This window comes from Enoplosus armatus, chromosome 22 (assembly GCF_043641665.1).
Source record: "Enoplosus armatus isolate fEnoArm2 chromosome 22, fEnoArm2.hap1, whole genome shotgun sequence".
Taxonomy (NCBI): domain Eukaryota; kingdom Metazoa; phylum Chordata; class Actinopteri; order Centrarchiformes; family Enoplosidae; genus Enoplosus; species Enoplosus armatus.
This window is the reverse complement of record NC_092201.1, coordinates 8,935,941-8,954,704: the sequence shown is the minus strand read 5'-3', so window position 1 is coordinate 8,954,704 and position 18,764 is coordinate 8,935,941. Positions and strand designations below refer to the sequence as shown.

General features: G+C 40.9%; 1 protein-coding gene across 1 annotated transcript in view; it reads left to right on the top strand.

The window, feature by feature from the left end:
• LOC139304873 (protein PHTF2-like) overlaps positions 1-18,764 on the top strand; it is a 37,415-nt gene that overhangs the window by 209 nt on the left and 18,442 nt on the right. Inside the window, exon 2 of the mRNA XM_070928768.1 lies at positions 13,340-13,420. Within this exon, the coding sequence (XP_070784869.1) occupies positions 13,376-13,420 (45 nt within the window). The 5' untranslated portion in view covers positions 13,340-13,375. The remainder of the gene's footprint in view (positions 1-13,339; positions 13,421-18,764) is intronic.

Sequence of the window (18,764 nt, the reverse complement as noted above, 5' to 3'; positions counted from 1 at the left end):
ATGATATGAGCTAGCAGCAGAAAGGAGGAGGAGGGTGAGGAGGAGGAGAAGGAGGACAGGATGTGTGAAGTGAACCACGAAGACTGTCTGAAAACACTGTATATGCATCTACATGAAGGCTAGCTACAAGATTAGCTGCATTTTAACAGATTTACAGCGTTGCACAGGTCATGTCCTTTTATGGAGTGAAAACACACTCGTTAAGTCTGTTCGAGTTCGCTTTAGTATAACGTTAGACACTAATGTGCTTTAAACCGGTATATTAGCATACTCTATGTAACTTCACTCCACTCTCTTCCACTATTCGTCTTTAATATAGACATTTAGATCCTTCCACTTAAATTCTACTGAGGCTGCAACTAACATCATCTCCATCATCGCTTTCCCAGTGTTTTATAGAGGTGGGCCACCTCCCCTAAAATCATACAAATAATTAATAACAGTTTTAAAACATAAAACATTAATCTTCATGTAAAAGGGACAGAGGTGCAGTTTCACACAGCAAATGCCATCTATTAAATTATTGTCACTTTTGTTTAGCCTGTCATGCACGAACTAAATTGATCAGGAAACGAGACCTAGGCTAGAAATACTTCCTGGGTTTCTTCTAGATCATCTGAGGTGGCGGTTCATAAACTCTGGGAGACATTGCATGGCTGAAAGATGTGTTTTACCCATCAGATTGCATCTCTTCCCACAGACGTGTGTCAGAATCGTAACTAAACAAGTTCCTGGGGGGAAAGCCTGCATTAACGGCCCATTATTTTCACAATTATTCTGCAAAGTGTCCATCACAGTTTTGCAGGATCAAAGGTGACACCTTTTTAAATTGACAAAATCCAAAGTTAACAATCGTGTAAGACTAAGAAAACCAAAAAAAATCTTGGCATTTCAGAGGCTGGAGGCAGTGAAATTCAAAATTATTGAAATAGTTGGTGGTTAAATTTATGACAATCTATTAATGCATTAATTAGCTAATCGTTTCAGGTGTAAATTCTACTTAACTCCACTCTTTTCCATTAAATTCCATCCTACTGTACTCGTGCCGCTGCTCTTCTACTGTACTCTGTACTTTACACCTCACTGCTCTCCCCGAATATAAGTTATCTATAACCAGTGTTGGTTTTCTCTGACCTATTTTGCGTCCCTGGAGTAGAAACTGTTGCAGGCTCACAGTTTGGCAGTGTTGCCTGATTATCCAACATGGTTTGCCATCCAGCCAGACTGTCTGTTCCAGTGTCTGACTAACGCTGTCAGCACTCACCCAGATTTTCCACTGCAATCATAATTTGACCGCTAAATTAACCTTCCTCACCACTGTGGCAGAGCCCTGTACGAATCCATAATGTTAACCAAGAGCCAGGACAGTTAAATAAGCCTTTAAAGCTTAACGTCTTTATACAACCTGTAGTTTGTTTGTACATAAAATATGGATTTCTTGTAAATCAGAATATGTCCTTACAGGCTGAAAAAGCGGAACAGATCAGACTGTATTTGAGTCGTAAATCCTGTTATAAAATAATGATACCAGCAGAAATAACTGCAACTACTCTTGCAGCTGTTAGACACAGTAATCTCACGTGTTTGTTTCACCTGCAGGGAGTCAGCTGTGCAGATTAGACATGTATGGCAGCACTCTGTAATGCAGAATTCTGTATTTTAATATTTCAAGAAGTACTTAACTATTTCTAAAAGTCACACTTAAGAGTATCACTGCTATGTAATGCATGATTTTAGCCGTTTTGCTTTGTGAATCCATTGCTGTGTACTCAGGTACTCCCATCTGCAGTCACATTCACAGTTTTACCTCTCAGGCAACTTGGTGTGCCTTGTGACACGTGCCACACTAGTAAAGAACTACAGGCCGACACTTAAGTTAAACCCATCAATGATCGTCAGTGAGATTAGAGACAGTTTCCAGTCAGGTGTAAGATGCTTTGGGGTGCCCTTGAGCAAGGCACTTTATTGTAGTTCAGCAGCAAATAGCAGGAAGCTGTGGTTGCAAGAGCACTCAGAGTAAGTTTGTAAACAGGTCTTGTGTTTGTTGCTTGTTGACAGACAGAAGATGAGCGATGAAATCACTGTTGCTGCATCTTGCATGTCAACAAGGCCGGCGTTGTGTAACGCCCCAGCTGGCAGCTTACAGACCTGGGATTCCCGGGGCGCTCCTAATACACACCTGCACACACACACCCATTGTGGGTTGGGGCTTCATAGCACGCATGCCTCTGAGACATTGATTGATTGATTGATTGATTGATTGATTCATCAGTCAGTTAGGCCAGTAGTACCTGTCAGTCAACGTAGCTGTGCAACAGATCTGCAGCGTTCACGAACTGGAGGTCAGTCAGTGCAGCACGGTATTCATTCATTTTCATTTGCATACATGCATTTGCAAGAAGTGAATTGTGGTGGTTGACTGACTGCCTGATTGAGTGTCTCTGTGTGTGCAATTGTAGCATCCACGGACCCAGACTGCTGCCTATTGTCTGACCCGTGTGTCCTTTTCTTTGTGTCCTTTTTTCTCTCTTATACTCTCTCTCCCTGTCTGTATGTCTTTACTTTCTCTCTTATACTCTCTCTCCCTGTCTGTCTGTCTTTACTTTCTCTCTCTCTGTCTCTGTCTGTCTGTCTGTCTGTCTGTCTGTCTCTTTGAGGAGCTCTCAGACAATGCTGTTGTGCAGCTTGAATCTGCCCGCAGAGCTGGTTACATCATCAGCTGCAATACAGTTACATCACACACCACACTGCCATATCATCTTATGTTGGAGCTGGAGAATGGCCTGCAGGGCAGCTATATATATATATATATACACACACACACACACACACACATATATACATACTGAGCGCGTGCAGGAAGGTCATGTTACGTGCTCAGCTGTACAGCAGCAGTATTGCAGGTTGTTGTTAAGTCTCAGCCTTGTTGCACTTTGTGGTTGTGTTTTGATGAGTAGCATTCGCCCTCTTCCTTTCACTTAAGGAGGTTATTACATGAATCCTTATGGTTGTGATACTTGTGTTTTCAGTCTGTTTGATAGGTTTATCTGTGACTTTGACATGGTGTAGACTTTCCAACTGTAAAGAAAAGGACAGGCATCATGTGATTTTCTTGCTGGAAAGCTAATCATTTAGCCACAGAAGTGTAACTCATGCATCCTTCACTAAAGGCTAATTTTAATGCCTGAGGAAGGTGCATTTATATGGAAATATCATTTTCTGTGGTTAATTCTGTGCAACCCTCAAAGCGTAACACATTGACTGCAGAGCTGACTGAGGGTCATGCTGAGCTGTCTCGCCCTGAGGAATAACTTCAGGAGGCCTACAGTTTGACTTTGAGTTACAGGTTACCTGTCATTGTCAGGAGTCCTGAGGGATAATTGATAATTACAGTGAAGATGGTGGTCGGTCTCCTGACTCTCCACAAGAGCTGCAGTGTTAGAGAATGTTTACTGTTGGGGATCTTTGCTGCCTGATGTTGTTCATTATTGTTTCTTAGAATTCATACTATGTCTAGAGGCGACCTGTGTGTGTGCGTGCATGCGTGTGTGTGTGTGTGTGGCTCAGCAGGAGACACATGCTGCTTTTAAACCTCGCTATGCAGCCTCATCACCAGCCAAAGCCTGATTAAACACACACACAGGAAAGCCATTTTCACACAGAAATTAGATGTAGTTATTAGCCTGAGTGACTAAAAGGAAGCATCTCTTTCCTGATTGGCTGGCTTCACCAGCATGCAAGAGCCTGAGACAGACACACACGCACACACACTCTGCTGTTGCTTTGAATCTCAAATTTGATCGTTCCAGACAGTCTTGACCGTCTCTCTCTCTCTCTCTCTTTGTTTTCCAAATGTCCCGCTCCCGTCCTAATTTGGCTGTGAGGACGAAACACCAGTCAGCTACACGGCCACACTAGAGGTGAGCCCAGTCTGTCTGTCTGACTATGTGTGTGTGTGTGTGTGTGTGTTTACTAGTTTGCAGCCCCCCCCCCCCAACTCTGCATAGTCTGTTTTTGTTTGAGCGCCGCATGCTTCAACAACCCCTGTTCTGTTGCTGTGAGGGTGTCAGCTGTCTACACACACACACACACACACACACACACACACACACACACACACACACACACACACAATGACCCTGCTCAGACAGCAACAGTAGTTCATGAGTACTGCTCATTATGTCTGAGAGAGAAAGACAGATGGAAAAGGAGAATGTGAAAAAGGCCAAACTTCCCCTCTGAGGAGAGCATGCAGGGCTTATTTTAGTGTGCGTGTGTCTGTGTGTGTGGACTGAAGTGAAGCCAGTCTACAATCAGCAGAAGCATGTGTGTGCGTGTGTGTGTGCACGACTCAGTTCCTTCAGTTCATCTGTGGTTACTGGTTTCCTATCCGACACATCCGACACAGAGTTTCTCCATGTTCCTTCTACGTTATCAGTTTGTCCAGAAATGTAATTCTATTTTCACATATTTGACAAAACTGCCAAATGTTACACATAAATATAAGATGATTTGACTTTGGAATAGACTTCACAGCGGCTCACTAGAAAGATTGTTAACTGACATGTTTTGTGTGGACATTTCTGGATTAGAATTTTTCAAAACAGGCTACAGAGTAATATGTCTGACTTCCTGTAGATGGGTGTTTTTATAAAAGTTGTGTTTTAGGAAGGGAACTTTCTATCCGTCAGATTTTAAGCCAGGCAGGTGGACAGTTCGCCAATTTAACCCCAAATAGGGCTGAATTTCTGCCCAATTGGTTGTCGTTTAACGCTCAGTCTTAGGGGTGTCAGGACGCCTGAACGATCAATGATCTGGCTGATCAGATGGACTTCTGGTCAAACTTTGGTCGGCTGTCTTGCTGTTTGAGGAGTTCCCACGGATTTCCCTTATTATTAACTGTAGTAAGTTTGTTTTAATATTATTGGAGTGGTGTTGTGGCTAAATCTATAGTTTGAGACTGATTTTAAAACTGAACTTCACTGCAGAACAGACATCCTGTTGTCTGCGTCTTCAGCCATCTCTGCCTCCATATCTTTCTTCTTGCTCTTCGTTCATACTGTAGTAGAATTGTTCAAGTAACTTTTCTTTTTTTGTCACCATTGTTGAGGGCGTGTTCATGTTCGTGGCTGGTCCCTTGATCCGTACAGTGTGAGCATAAAAGGTTCTAACCGTGCAGAAAGCCTGAGGTAGTGTGAGTTAACACAATGTACAAGATGAATAAAACCACACAGTGTGTTTCCAGCTTTATTTGTAGAGTAAACAAAGTTCTTTGTTCTTGTCTGACAGAAGTTTCACTATTCCAACAGTATTTTTGGTGTCTTATAAGACCACGGGGGCTGGGCATGACACAGGAAGTAAATAATTAACTATCTTAACTGTAGTGTGTGTTCGCTATATGATCAAGCCCTGTATAGGTCAAGTGTAGTGTTACTTGAGATTGTCAGGGATTCACCCTACATGACGTAAAACATGATCTCCCATCGCCCACCACCCCCTCTGTTTCACACACACCCAGAATCCCCCCGACACCTTCGACCCTTCACCGTCGATTGAGCAGCATCGTATTTCCTTTAGGCATGCAAACACACACTTAAACACACACATGTGCCCCTCTCGGCCCGGCTCAGAGATGTAACCTGCACCTACCCTTCATGAAATATAGATCGCCCAGAGAGAGAGAGAGAGAGAGAGCAGCTAGTGTTACACATCACGAGTTACCAGACTCATGAAGGAGGTCTCCTCTTGTGCTCATGTTTTCATTAGACATCCCAGAGAAACGCTGATAGAAGACCAGCTGTCATGAGCATTTACATTGAAATCTTCTCTATTCTATTCTATCTTTTCTGCTCCATTGATTTAGTATTATAATTTAAAATGTACCTCTCTGTAATTTGTCAACTCTGATAGAGATCAGTGCCGGAGGAGTTGTCAGCAGTATTGCTTCATGCTCGGTTTCTAAACTTGGCTTTCACGTACCGTGGATACACAGGCAAACTAATTGGTTTTCCACGACTGAATTTGTTTAGAAAGTCTTCTCTTTTCCTGTTTTGTTGTGGCTGTCTTTTAACCCGCAGTGATGATTTTCTGTTAGTTGTGGCTTTTCTAGCAGCCCTGAAGTTCGCCCACCTGTGAACTGCGAGGCTTTCAGCTGATAGTGAGACGCTTTCCTGGCTTCCGCGTAGAAAGCAAATGAAGCCTGTCACATGAAGCCTCCCACCACCCTAAATTTAAAACCTAACGTGGCTCATTTTATCCAAGTTTATCCAGCTTGTAAAACCTCTGGTGTTGCTGCAGTCGATGGAGCGATGAAGGAACATATACGGTTACACATCACAAGGTTCAGGAAACATACACTGACTGACCTTAATGTGTTTCTCCTCTGCTCTGCTGAACTTAAGATACTTCTAAAGAAACAGTGTCGTACTTTTAAGCATATTAGGAAAAGCAAGCTCCTGTGTTTTGAAGAAATTGAAGCACCACCAAGCTTCAAGAGGTCATGAGAGTAAATGCGTGAGATCTGTAGGGTTGTGTTTGATAACATTTTATCAAATCAAATCAGAATCCAGTAGTAAATTTCGTACTTATCTTAATCTTCCCAGTTCTGTATCTTATTTATTAAGTTTAGCTTTTAATCATTTTAACTTAGAACAGGATTTCCACCAGGAAATAGGTTAGTGCAGGTGTTAACCGCCCTCGCCTCATGTAGGATTTAGGTCAGATCTGTGGTTGCGAATCTCTGACTCCTGTATCCGTTTCCCATCACGTATCCGTTCATCTTTACACTCCTTCTTTTTTCCCCACCATTGCAACGTCCGGCTCTGGTTAATTACTGTGGAGTGAATGAGACGCATCTCATCTCATCTCATCTGGTAGATGACGGTTTAAACAGTCGCTTCAGTCATTTAATATGTGGCTTTTTGCTGTGTGACGTAGCACCACTGCTCGTTTTCCCTGAAGCTTAATAAGCCTGATATTGTATTTCTTCTTAACTGGAGGTGCTCTTTATTTCAGGTTTATGCAGGAAACCCTGTATAGAAAATGGAATATTTAAGAACCAAAACGTAGATTACATTTTTGCCATTTAGCGCAGTGACTACCTGAATATTTAGTAAACTGTGCTTTTCTAATAAAGAAGAGAGAGAGAGAGAAATAAAAGATTCAACGAGAGAATCGTTAGAGTGAGAGCTTCACAAACCAGGAACTGAGTGCAAAATGTAGCCGGTTATTAGAAATCAACCCGAGTCATTGACAACAATGTGAGACATTAAGAATGGAAAGAGAAAGAGTGTGTGTGTGTGTGTGTGTGTGTGTGTGTGTGTGTGTGTGTGTGTGTGGAGCTGTCAAGGTATCAGATTTAAAAAGTCAGAGGGTGGCAGGTTGCATAACCAATTACATTAAATGTTATGAGAACCATTACAAAACATATCTCACACACACGCACCCACTTTCCATTAGACACACTCTCAAACACACACATACTCACCACGCCCTCACTCTCAACACTCTTTTAGCTGTCGGGATTTTATTTGTGTGTGTGTGTGCCTGGACACTGGAAAAGAAAAGAAAAAAGAATAATTTTTTACTGACTAAATGTGTGTTAGCAGATTCTGATAAGCTATCAGCTCTACAATTACTTCTTCTCCATTTGAAAAGTGTCATGTGACGTGTTTTGATGCTACCAACAACACGATCCTTGAGCTTAAGTGCAGGTGACATGCTTTTTTGACATCTTGCTTTGAGGAATGTAAACAGTCTCTATATAGCTCTTTAATTTCACAAAAGGTTCTCAACTGTGAACTGTCTAAACATAAACAGCTGTACAAAGGACTTTGCCTCGATAAAATACAGTCTACAATAAGCAAAATCATGTTTTGAATAAATAAATTAATGTATTTATCTAAATATAAGGAGTGTGAGGGAGCTCAGCTGCACAAGGCAAAACAATCCAGATATGATACATTTTTACACTGAATACAAATTTAAATCAGTTTTAAGACACACAATAACAATTTCTATAATAAAAAAACGGTCATCTGTTTTCACTGAAAAGAACCTTAATTTGGTTAAAACTGTGGTTTCATCTTTCTCTTTTTTGTTATCTCTGACCTCCCACGAAGGCAGCATGAAGCTCACACACACACACACACACACACACACACACACACACACACACACAGCGTTCAAAACTCAACCTTCTCCCACTGACGTGCATTCACATTAACATTCATACAGTAGCTGCAGGAGACATATGGCTAATTACACTCAACCATTTCCTGCTCACACAAAGACACACACATATGTACACACACACACACACACACACACACAAACAAAAAGAGCCCTCATATAAACTGTGGCCTACATAATACACACTGTCTGACTTGACCACTCTCTCTCTCTTCCTGTAAATGGGTCAGTTCAGACAGACCACTGGTCAGACACACTTGGCAACCCTGTGTGTGTGTGTGTGTGTGTGTGTGTGTGTGTGTGTGTGTGTGTGTGTGTGTGTGTGTGTGTGTGTGTGTGTGTGTGTGTGTGTGTGTGTGTGTGTGTGTGTGTGTGTGTGTGTGTGTGTGTGTGTGTGTGTGTGTGTGTGTGTGTGTGTGTGTGTGTGTGTGTGTGTGTGTGTGTGTGTGTGTGTGTGTGTGTGTGTGTGTGTGAAGTTGTTAAATTCTTTGAGAGCTTTGTAATGGGGTGCATTTGTGAATGAAGTCTTTCTTGTTGACACGACTTTGCTGTTACCAGAGTTACTGGTATGAAAATGAAGGATGAATAAAAACCATCGGGGACACACACATATTGCAACCTTTAAAATATATGATATCAGGTTAGAAATGTCAAATCTAAGCGGCTCAGAGGAAAACACTCTTCCTTAGCTATTTTCTTTTCAACGTCTGTGAATCCTGTGACCAGAATATATATATATAAATATATAATGTCTGTGTGTGTGTGTGTGTGTGTGTGTGTGTGTGTGTGTGTGTTGCCTAGGCTCTGTTTCCCAAATACCCTTCAGTAAACCACAATGTATTTTGGGAACACTGTGAGTGTGTGGTTTTGGAACAAGTATGTTAGGAAAGAACTCCCAGCCTATTTTCTTCCTGTTATAGTTTCCAGCATAAATAATAACCCAGCAGTTTACAGCTAATCCTGCCTATGAAGCCGTATTAGGCAATCGTATGAGTCTGTGTGTGTTTTTCTCTGATAATGTGTGTGAAACAGTGTTGGCATCACACTGGTGTATGATGGAGGGATTTTGGGGCTTTGAACAGGGAGGATCTGCCTATTTTTCTTATCACTGTCTCTGGATGGGGAGGATTTGAGGCTTTAAAGCTGTCACAGCGTTAAAAAACAGAAAACATTGCTGTTTGTCGTCCAAACTAATGATGGGGTGTCGCTCCCATAGGTTTGTCTGTCTGGATGAACGTCTGTTGTTATTCTCTCCCGTCATGCCTGCCATTGTTGTTTTGCGGTTGAACAATCAGACGATTTGTCATTGTTCACAGCAGGGGTTGTTCTTGTGCTAATGACAAGACATAGTTGTTGACGCAGTTGTTGCTCTACAGTAATTTTTTTTAATTTTATTAATGTGGACTTAACAGTGACGTTAATCTGATCTCAAAATATCTTGCATTATGTAACATCAAATTGCAGAAATCCCACAACAGTAAAATGTGTAATTTTTGTGCAGCTGATCTCCTCTTTGTCTGCTCATGTTCATATAAAGATGTCCTTTTAAAGGAAAAAATGAAATAACAAAGCAGTTCTGAAAGCATTAGTCGATTAATGGATTAGTTAATCAGCAAAAAACAAATTAATTGTCATTTATCAAGTGAAAATGCCAAACTTTCTTTGGTTCCAGCTCCCCAAATTAGAGGATTTGCTGCTTTTCTCCATTTTATGTTCTTGTAAATTGAAAATGTGTTTTTGGGGCTGTTTATCGGATAAAACAAGCATCACGTCATGCTCTGAAAGAGGCTCCATGCCAAACTGCATCTGCAATTTTGTCAGTCCGTTAAATATAAAATTCATAAGTTGCAGCACCAGAATAACTAGACTGAGATCTTCTTATTTTCTTCCCTAAAAATGAGTCTCTGTAGACATTTATACATCTTTGGCATTTTAGGCTTTTGGCTTGCAAGCTGCTTTCCACCTCTGGTATGTCAGAGAGCCAACACCAGTTACTTGTCCCATGAAATGAACATTTTAGATCCTTTATTCTTCTCATTGCAGAGCAAAATAGTTTGTTGTTAGAGCAGCAACAAGAAGAGTGTGTGAATGTGAGTTAAGGATGGGTGTGTTACTCATGTGTGAATGAGAAATAACGTCTTCCTTTGTCTCTGTTTATGTGAACAGAGGAAGGAGGACAGATACTTTTCTTGCTTTCTCACCCTCCATATGGTCTTTGCTCTTTACGTACACCCTCCTTCTTCCTCTCTCTTTCTTGTTCTGTCCATTATTCTTTCACCGCCTCTAACTCTGCCACTGTCAACCCATTTACTTGTGTAACCACTGCACATAAAAAGGACAAACCAGCATAGTCCATGCTCTCTCTTTCTATCTCCTCCTCTCTGTCTGTCAAGTTTAAGTTCCAGTATGCTTTATTAGCATGTATGGGTAAAAGCAAAAAGCAAGTGTATGATCAGGAATAATGTGGTTCAGCAGTGAAAGATCGAGGGAGGCGTGATGATCGTAATCGTAGACAACAGCAAGAGGCTTTCTTCCTGTTGCTAAAAATGTCTCTTGCCTTCTGGGGCAAAATAACACACACGCACACAGAGAAATGCATACCACACCTCTGCAGCTTTATGAGCAGTATGCATGCAGCATTTACAGGTATAGGGACTGGGTTCTTTGCAGTTTTGTGCATTAGTCCGCTTGTGGTTTGCTGTGTGTGGGTGTGTGTGTGTTCGTTCAATTAATACTAACAGACGTCAGTGCTTGACAGAGACACGGTTCACACATTTTCTCTCCTTCCTGCTTTTTGAACTTCACATTCTTGACACGCTGAGCTTGTACTCACAGCAGCCTTGAACATGAGGACTTTGACACACACACTCGCACTGCTACTTTATTTGTTTGAGGTGGTGACTCTATCACACACATAAACACTAAGTGTTGTGGTTGGGTTGTTGGCAGATAAGCCGTGGAGCTGACAAACTGTCCTGCGTATCACAGACTGCAGATAGCCACAAAGTGACTCATCACGTTGCTTTTGTTTTTTAAAATATGCCTCAGAAGTAGCAGCACTTCTAAGTAACTTAGATTACCAGCGTCAGGGATGGACTACCCTGCAGACTTGAGGCCGTCTGCACAGACAAGCCTTTACATGCAAAGCAGGATGTCTTCACTCTGCTCTGTCAAATTTAAGTGGAAAGCTTGAGAGTAAAAAAATATGTTGAAAAGCTCAGGGGAAATGGCAAACTTCATTAATACTCCCCCTAAAAAAGTAAAAAGTAATGTTTCCTGATGACCGATGAAGCCAAAGAGAAAACAGAAAGCTCCAGCTGCCCCCTGAGTCAGCCTGGCCTGCAGCCGCTGCCCTCCGTCACTCTCCATCTATCTGCTCCTCCATCCCTCCCACTCTCACAGCAGGACAACGCTGCACTGACTTAACAGAGGAATAGAAAAGAGATACAAAGAGACTGACTGACTGACTGACTGACTGACTGACTGACTGACAGAAGAGGAAGGAGAGTGGCTCACCGTGAAGCTTCCATGTTTTCCACTTTACACCTTCTTATTAACCGCTTCTTTGTCTCCTTGTCATCTTCTTCCTCCTCCACCCGACCGAAAGAGGTTTCTACTTTTAATGTTATATAAACTGTCAGAGTAGTTACAGCCCTCATCAGAATCAGAATCAGAAATACTTTATTGATCCTCGGGGGGGAAATTGTACTACTCACATTATTGAATGTTACTCATATTCAAAGACATTTTTCTTAGACACACACGTTAAGCTGATTTAAATGAAGAAATAATAACTCTTAACTATGATAACTTTGAAGTTTGTTGAAGTCGATCCAGTAAATCTGGTTTTTGTTTTTTAACCACAACAAACAAGCTCACATCACCTCCAACACCAGGAGATCCTGTTTCAAAGACAACTTACTGTAACACCACACTGACAGTAACACTGACACATACTATGAATACTCTGGATGCAGGTGGGATCAGTGACCCAAATATTGATAATCAAATTATAGTAATACAACACATGGTTTATTTTGGTGGTGGTCAGTCATGAATATCATCAAAAGTCATATATTAATAATGAAATAACATATATTGCTATATATTGAGTCTGCTGTATATTTATGTAATTATGTACAGAACCAGCAGAATACCAGGTTTTTAGTGTTTTTAAGTTTTTGGTTTCATGCAAGCTCGACTCTTAAAGTGATAGTTTACACAGATTAAACAAACAAGACATAACGTGTTAATTAGTGATCTTTAGAGGTGCTGGTAGGCGGATTTTGTTACAGCTGTTTCCAGTCTTTATGCTACTGTAAGCTAAGCTAACCGGCTGTGTGCTGCATAGAGGTCACACACACATACACTCACATATACTCCCATAACGTACATTCACCTTAGCATACAGTTTATGCAATTTGTCACTTAGTTGTTGTGAACATCAGTGTGTGTGTGGGGGGAGGTTCAGGTGTTTCAATGCAACGTTTAGCAATACTATGTCTTGTCATTAGTACTTGTCCATTTGAAGTGTGTGTGTGTGTGTGTGTGTGTGTGTGTGTGTGTGTGTGTGTGTGTGTGTGTGTGTGTGTGTGTGTGTGTGTGTGTGTGTGTGTGTGTGTGTGTGTGAGTGTGAGAGAGAGTCTGTCTTTCCAAGACAATCACTCACACACCCAAACACTGCAAGGGATCCAACAGCCGTTCCCAAGTATTTCCTGGAAATGTGTGTGTGTGTCAGAATATGATTCAGCCAGCTCTAATCCAGAGTGATAATTGTTCCCGGCCTTCAAGAAAGACTGTTTGTTTATGGGAGTCAAGGGAGATGACATGTAAAAGTGACTGGCCTTATTACTAGTGTGTGTATGAGAGAGATTCAGGAGCAAAAGGATCAGAAGAAGAGATTTAAATTGTGTTTCATATAGGAGGAAAGCCAAGTGAACACCTTCTCTCAAATCTGCATAATCGTGTGTGTGCGTGTGCGCGTGCGCGTGTGCGTGCATGTGCTCCCCTCCCTCCCTCCTTCGTCAGTTGTCAGGACACACCTTCCTGCCAGGTATATAGATCTCAGTCGTCTCTCTCTCTCCTCATTACTCCGTCACTCACACTGCTCTCTCTCTCTCTCTCTCTCTCTCTTGCTGTGTGTTTTCAGTCTAAGATGCCCTAGGCCGGGAGAAGGGAAATGTAAATGGCTTCCAAAGTAAAAGATGCTGTGGTGTGGTACCAAAAAAAGGTAAGATGCTGTACATTTCTTGCATTTGCATGCTGGCTTGGATTTTGCATGTCACGAAATAAGAAAAGAAACAAACTGTATTAAAATGTCTATGCCGGTTGTGTTTTTCTTTTTGCAGTGCCTTTTCTCTAAAAAATTCATTCCCCATGAGAAATTTAAAAGGATAACATGAGATTGAATTATACTGCTACATTTACTCTTAAATATTTGAAGTCAGCATTGCATCTACTGTAGGCTTTGAAATAAAGTGTCACTCTAGAGAGCCTCGCTTCACATTGGATGGTGCCGTTTGTGAATTCTGAATTTAATGTGCAGTCTGCTCCTGTTGAAAAATCATTAAAGGCTTCATCAGCCTATGAATGTTATGAGCCTAGTTGTCTACGCGTGTGTTTACACAAGTATGGATGTGCAGATGTGCATCGATATGTGAAATGCCTAAATATGGATGTTTGATCATGTTATATTAGGTTGTAAATGGTTGTATATGCTACAAAATGTTGCTTCCCTAAAATGAGAGATGTAGTATTTGAAAAAGGTGACAACAAAATGATTTTTATAGTACATAAATGGTCATGTCTTACTACTTGTTAAGTATGTGAACCACAAATGGACAAAATGTGATGCTTACAGAGTATCCTCACTGTTTTAGAGGTGCTGAATGATTAACTTAATAACTTAAATATTTAAAAAGTAGAAGACAAAAACCTTGCGCTCAGAAAAAAGAAAGCTGGGAACATATAAATAATGTAAAGTTTAACAAGTTGAAAGAGTTTGCACACACTAGAATGTTTTATTTTTACTCAGTTCCTGCTGTTTCTGTTGTTGCACACGAGAACCTGATAAGGATTTATAGGCCAGTACGTTACATAAACACATAACATAAACAAAGATTTTTGATAGATTTTAGTTTTTTCTTTTCTTAGAATTGCTCCACAGTTTGTTCGTGTCTGGCATTTTACAGTTGAAAATTAACTCCGTCAGGGCTCTCCAGTAAACAAACTATGTCATGCAGTTTCTACATTACATCAAAGATATCTTTGGCATTTGGCACTACTGCAATTTATTGCCTGGCATATACACAGATACCGGTGTATGTACAATAAACTAATATTGATTTATCAGTCTAGCTCTGAAACATCTGTTCATTTTCCTCCCTAAAAACAGAAACTGAAGATACAGAGTTAGTTCAGATATTTGACTGTTTTTGATGCTCAGTGTTTTGGCAGTGACCTCCTCGCGCTGTCAGCAGCAGCAGAGTCGGGCCGTTCGGCTCAGTGTGAAACCAGGCTGGTGTTGTGTGTCTTCTTGTTCCATGGTCTCAGATATCAGATCCTCTGCTGGACTTCAGCGCAGCCCCCCCCCCCCCCCCCCCCCCCGCAGCTCTCAGCTTTCACACCTGTCTGCCTCTCGAGCTCTCTGTCCTCACAAACCTGTCTGTCGGTATGAACCTTGTCTGTCTCTTCTTAGACCTCTTCTGCTCATCTGTCTGTTATTTCTCCACGACCTCTCTTGTCTCTCTGTGTGTGTGTGTCTGTCTGCTTTCTTTTTTTCCTTTGTTTTCTTTCATGTGTCTATCATCATTTCAACCTGTCTGTCTGCCTCTGTGTCTCTGATCTCCTGCGTGCACCTGGCAGATGTAGACGTCAACATAAGCTTTCAGTGGAATCAGATCACACTGAAAATTACTCATATGAGAAGTTGATTAAAGGTCTGAATTCTAAACACTACTGTCACTGTCTGTGTGAGACAAACAACTATTGTGAATTGAAAATAGCAGATGTTCATAGCTGCTTCTTTGTTTTGGTTCTTATATTAGTCCTAAATTTAATTGCAGGTAACATTAAAAAGGTTACGTTTTCAATTAGGCCTTTTCAAATCCACAAATCTGTAAGATTAGTGTCAGAAACTGGATTAAAAACAGAAAACAATGAGTTTTTTAATCATTTAAGATTAGATCTCGGGGTATACAGTCACCATACACAGGTATGTTTGTCTACCTGAGCTTGTCTGGGCAGACGCACAGCTCTGACGACAACTGCTGAGTCATGACAGAGTAAAGCCCTTTTTAAGCAGAAGATCACACCTGTCTGACTGTCCTCAGGGCTTCTTTATCTCTGACGTCTCTTTTAGACAAGTTAAGTGTTTTTTTCTCTCCTCTGACTACCTGAAAGTAAAGGAGATGAAACACTCTGTCAAAGATTGTGTTTGTGATTTTCTGCTAGACATCATAACCAGTGCTTTCTGATGATTGTATTAATGTCTAATGATTCAAATTCTTCAAAAACTTCATTCCTGCGATTCATGGACTGACCATTAACACAACAGATAGACGAGCCTTGAAGGACAAAGATGGGTTCATTGCAGCGATTATATTCTGTGTAGTTCAGCACTGGCTTTGCTATAAATACAAGAGAGAGCAAGAGATAGTCTGTGGTTTGGCATTAAGCAAACACCTGAAATACTGCCAAATAAACAAACCCTGCCCTCAGGAGAGTATGTGTGTGTGCGTATTTTTGAATAAGTGTGTGGCTCCTGACTCACTTGGTGGAAAAGTGTTTGTAGCCTTGGTTTGTGTGAGTAGCGATGTATTTCTGACCAGGACACTGCTCAGGTTATATGGTAGATAGTGTCAGAGATGCTGTTAATCTTTTGCATGGTTTTCATCGTGCAGACGTCACTTGCCTCTAGTGGTATGTAGCTATGCAGTTAGTTTTGGTTTTACTGGTCAAGGTTTTTAAGTATCTGTCTCTGAGGTTTCTGCTTCCAGCCAATTACAACAAACAATGTCCTGGCTACTTCCACCGAACATGCTGGATCTACTTTCTTTACTGAAAAAATAGTCCCTGTAAAAAGTCCCTGAGTGCTCGGGGGATTATCCAGAGTACCGATGACTACTTTTACTAGGAAAACACATTTATTTAAGTTCATTTTCAATAAAGAAAATTGCATTCACCTTCATTGTCTTTGTGTGTTGACAGAAATCTTAGAGACAGATATCTTAAAACCAAAACTATCTTCAGCTTGACTTTTTTTGTATATAAATTGAAATAAGTGCCAGCTTTGTGTTTTTCTCTGTTGATTTCAATGTGTGGATCTACCATAGTGGTGGATAATGCATCAAATGAATTGGCCAGCTCTGGTTTGGAAAGATTTTATTTGCTTTGTCAGTCAGAAAGGTTAAGAGTGCATAGACAGAAAGTCCTGAAGAAGTGACTCAGGATTGAGAGAGAGGTCCAGACTTAGAAACAGGTCTGTGAAACTGACCTTGCCACCCTCGGCTCTCCAGCCTCTGCAGGCCTCAGGCAGCGGCCTCGCATGACGCACAGTGTATTTCTGACTGTGCTATGTCTGGGGACGGGCTGCAAATAGACTCAGTGTTATGTTTGTGTGGAAGCTGCCTTTTCTCTCACCACCGTGCCATGCCGAGCTCCTACCAGAGTGAAGACACATGCAGCCATGTAGTCTACATCTGTTACAAAAAAAAACAAGGAAGTCTGTCTGGTGCTGTACGTCTGACACATAACACGTCTGTGATATATTTGATCCTAAAAGGTTGCACTGTAATAAATCCGCTTATAGCTTATTTGCGTGGCGGCTTTAAGTTCTATTTTAAGGCATAAGTGACACAGTTCATGTGCTTGGTATGTGGGTGAGATCTGTGGATATTAATGACTACAAGATCAGTAAGTCTCAGATCATATATAGCCACAAATGTTCTAGTTCCACCTTCTCAAATATAAGGATTTGCTGCTTGTATTTGTTTATTTGTTGGTAATAAAATATGTTTGAGTTTTAGACTGTTAGTCAGGCAAAAGAAGACATTTGAAGACAACATCTTTTTAGGAAACTGATTGGTTATAGGTATGGTATTTTTGTATAGACAAAACAATAAATCGAGAACATAATTATTAGATGAATCAATAAGAAAAATAATTGTTAGTTGCAGCCCTAAGTAATATATTTGTGATTAGGATCAGATTTTCTGTAAAACAAGCTGATCTAGAGCTGAAAAGATTAGTCAATTAAGTGATTAGTCGATTGACAGCAACTGTTTTGATAATTGTTTCATTGTTTAATGAAACGTCCTGTGGCTCAGGAGCTGGAGCAGCTGGGGGTTGGGGGTTCGATTCCCACCTCCTTCTTTGCACATGTTCGTGTCCTTGGGCAAGACACTGAACCCCAAATTGCTCCCGATGGTCAGGCCAGCACCCTGCATCGTAGTTGAATATGTCACCTTGGGTTCTCGGAAATTAGGATTGTGACGAATTGTGAGTTTCCTCACATTACACAGACTAAACGATCAATTGATTGAGAAAATAATCATTAGCCGATCATCATCTTATCTTTTTCATTGGTGAACAGATGACTGTTAACTAGTTAACCTGCACAACATTTCACTGAAGCTGCCTTTAGTTGTCAGCGTGAAAAATTGCTCGCTTGTTGAATGTCCTCTTTGTGTTTCTGGCAGCTAAGAGGAGATTTCACCATCTGTCACACACACAGACACACACACACACACACACACACACACACACACACACACCTGTCTGAGCTGAAAATAGGCACACACTATACACACACTCTACAGCAACACCTCTCCTTGTGTGCGTTGCCATGGTCTCACCTGACAACACAGCAGAGGGGTTAATCTGCATGCCACAACCAGCTGTCTGAGATTAGCATGTAGTTATTTTTTAGTACATAATCATCATCTTTGTTTTGGGATTCATGGTGAAATTATTTGTTGATTAAGTGCCAGCAATTTTAATAACTAGTTAATTGGTTAAAATCATGTTTTAGAGTTGAATATTTTGGGGTTTTGGACTGTTGGTTGGGCAAAATGATTGATTTAATACATTGATAGTGAAGATAATCATTAGTTACAGCCTTAATTTGCATCAGTCAAATCATTTTAAACAGTTTCAGGAATTTGAAATGTTACATTTTCTTTGTTTATTCATTAATTCATTCCTTGACACTCTGAAAACTTGTTGCACATAGCACTCTAAAGTGAAAGTGTCCTCGTTCACACAGTAGCAGTGTGTATTTCCACTGGTGGTTAATCAGTGTGTCAAAGCTGACCACACCTCGACTTACATATGCAAATGGTTGATTCCCACAGGTAGGTCAAATAGTTGAGGGATTTTCCATCTGATTCACAGTGGAGAGTACTGAGGGTTTTCAACTTGCAGAAAAAGGTAGATGAATAGTTTACAGGGAGACATAAATAGATTTAGAAGAATGTTTAGTGTTTGTTTGGCTGTTGATTTGTTTAACTTAGCCACAGCTATGGAGTACAGAAGGGAAGTACTCGACAGCGTTATATAGCCAGTAGCTTCACATA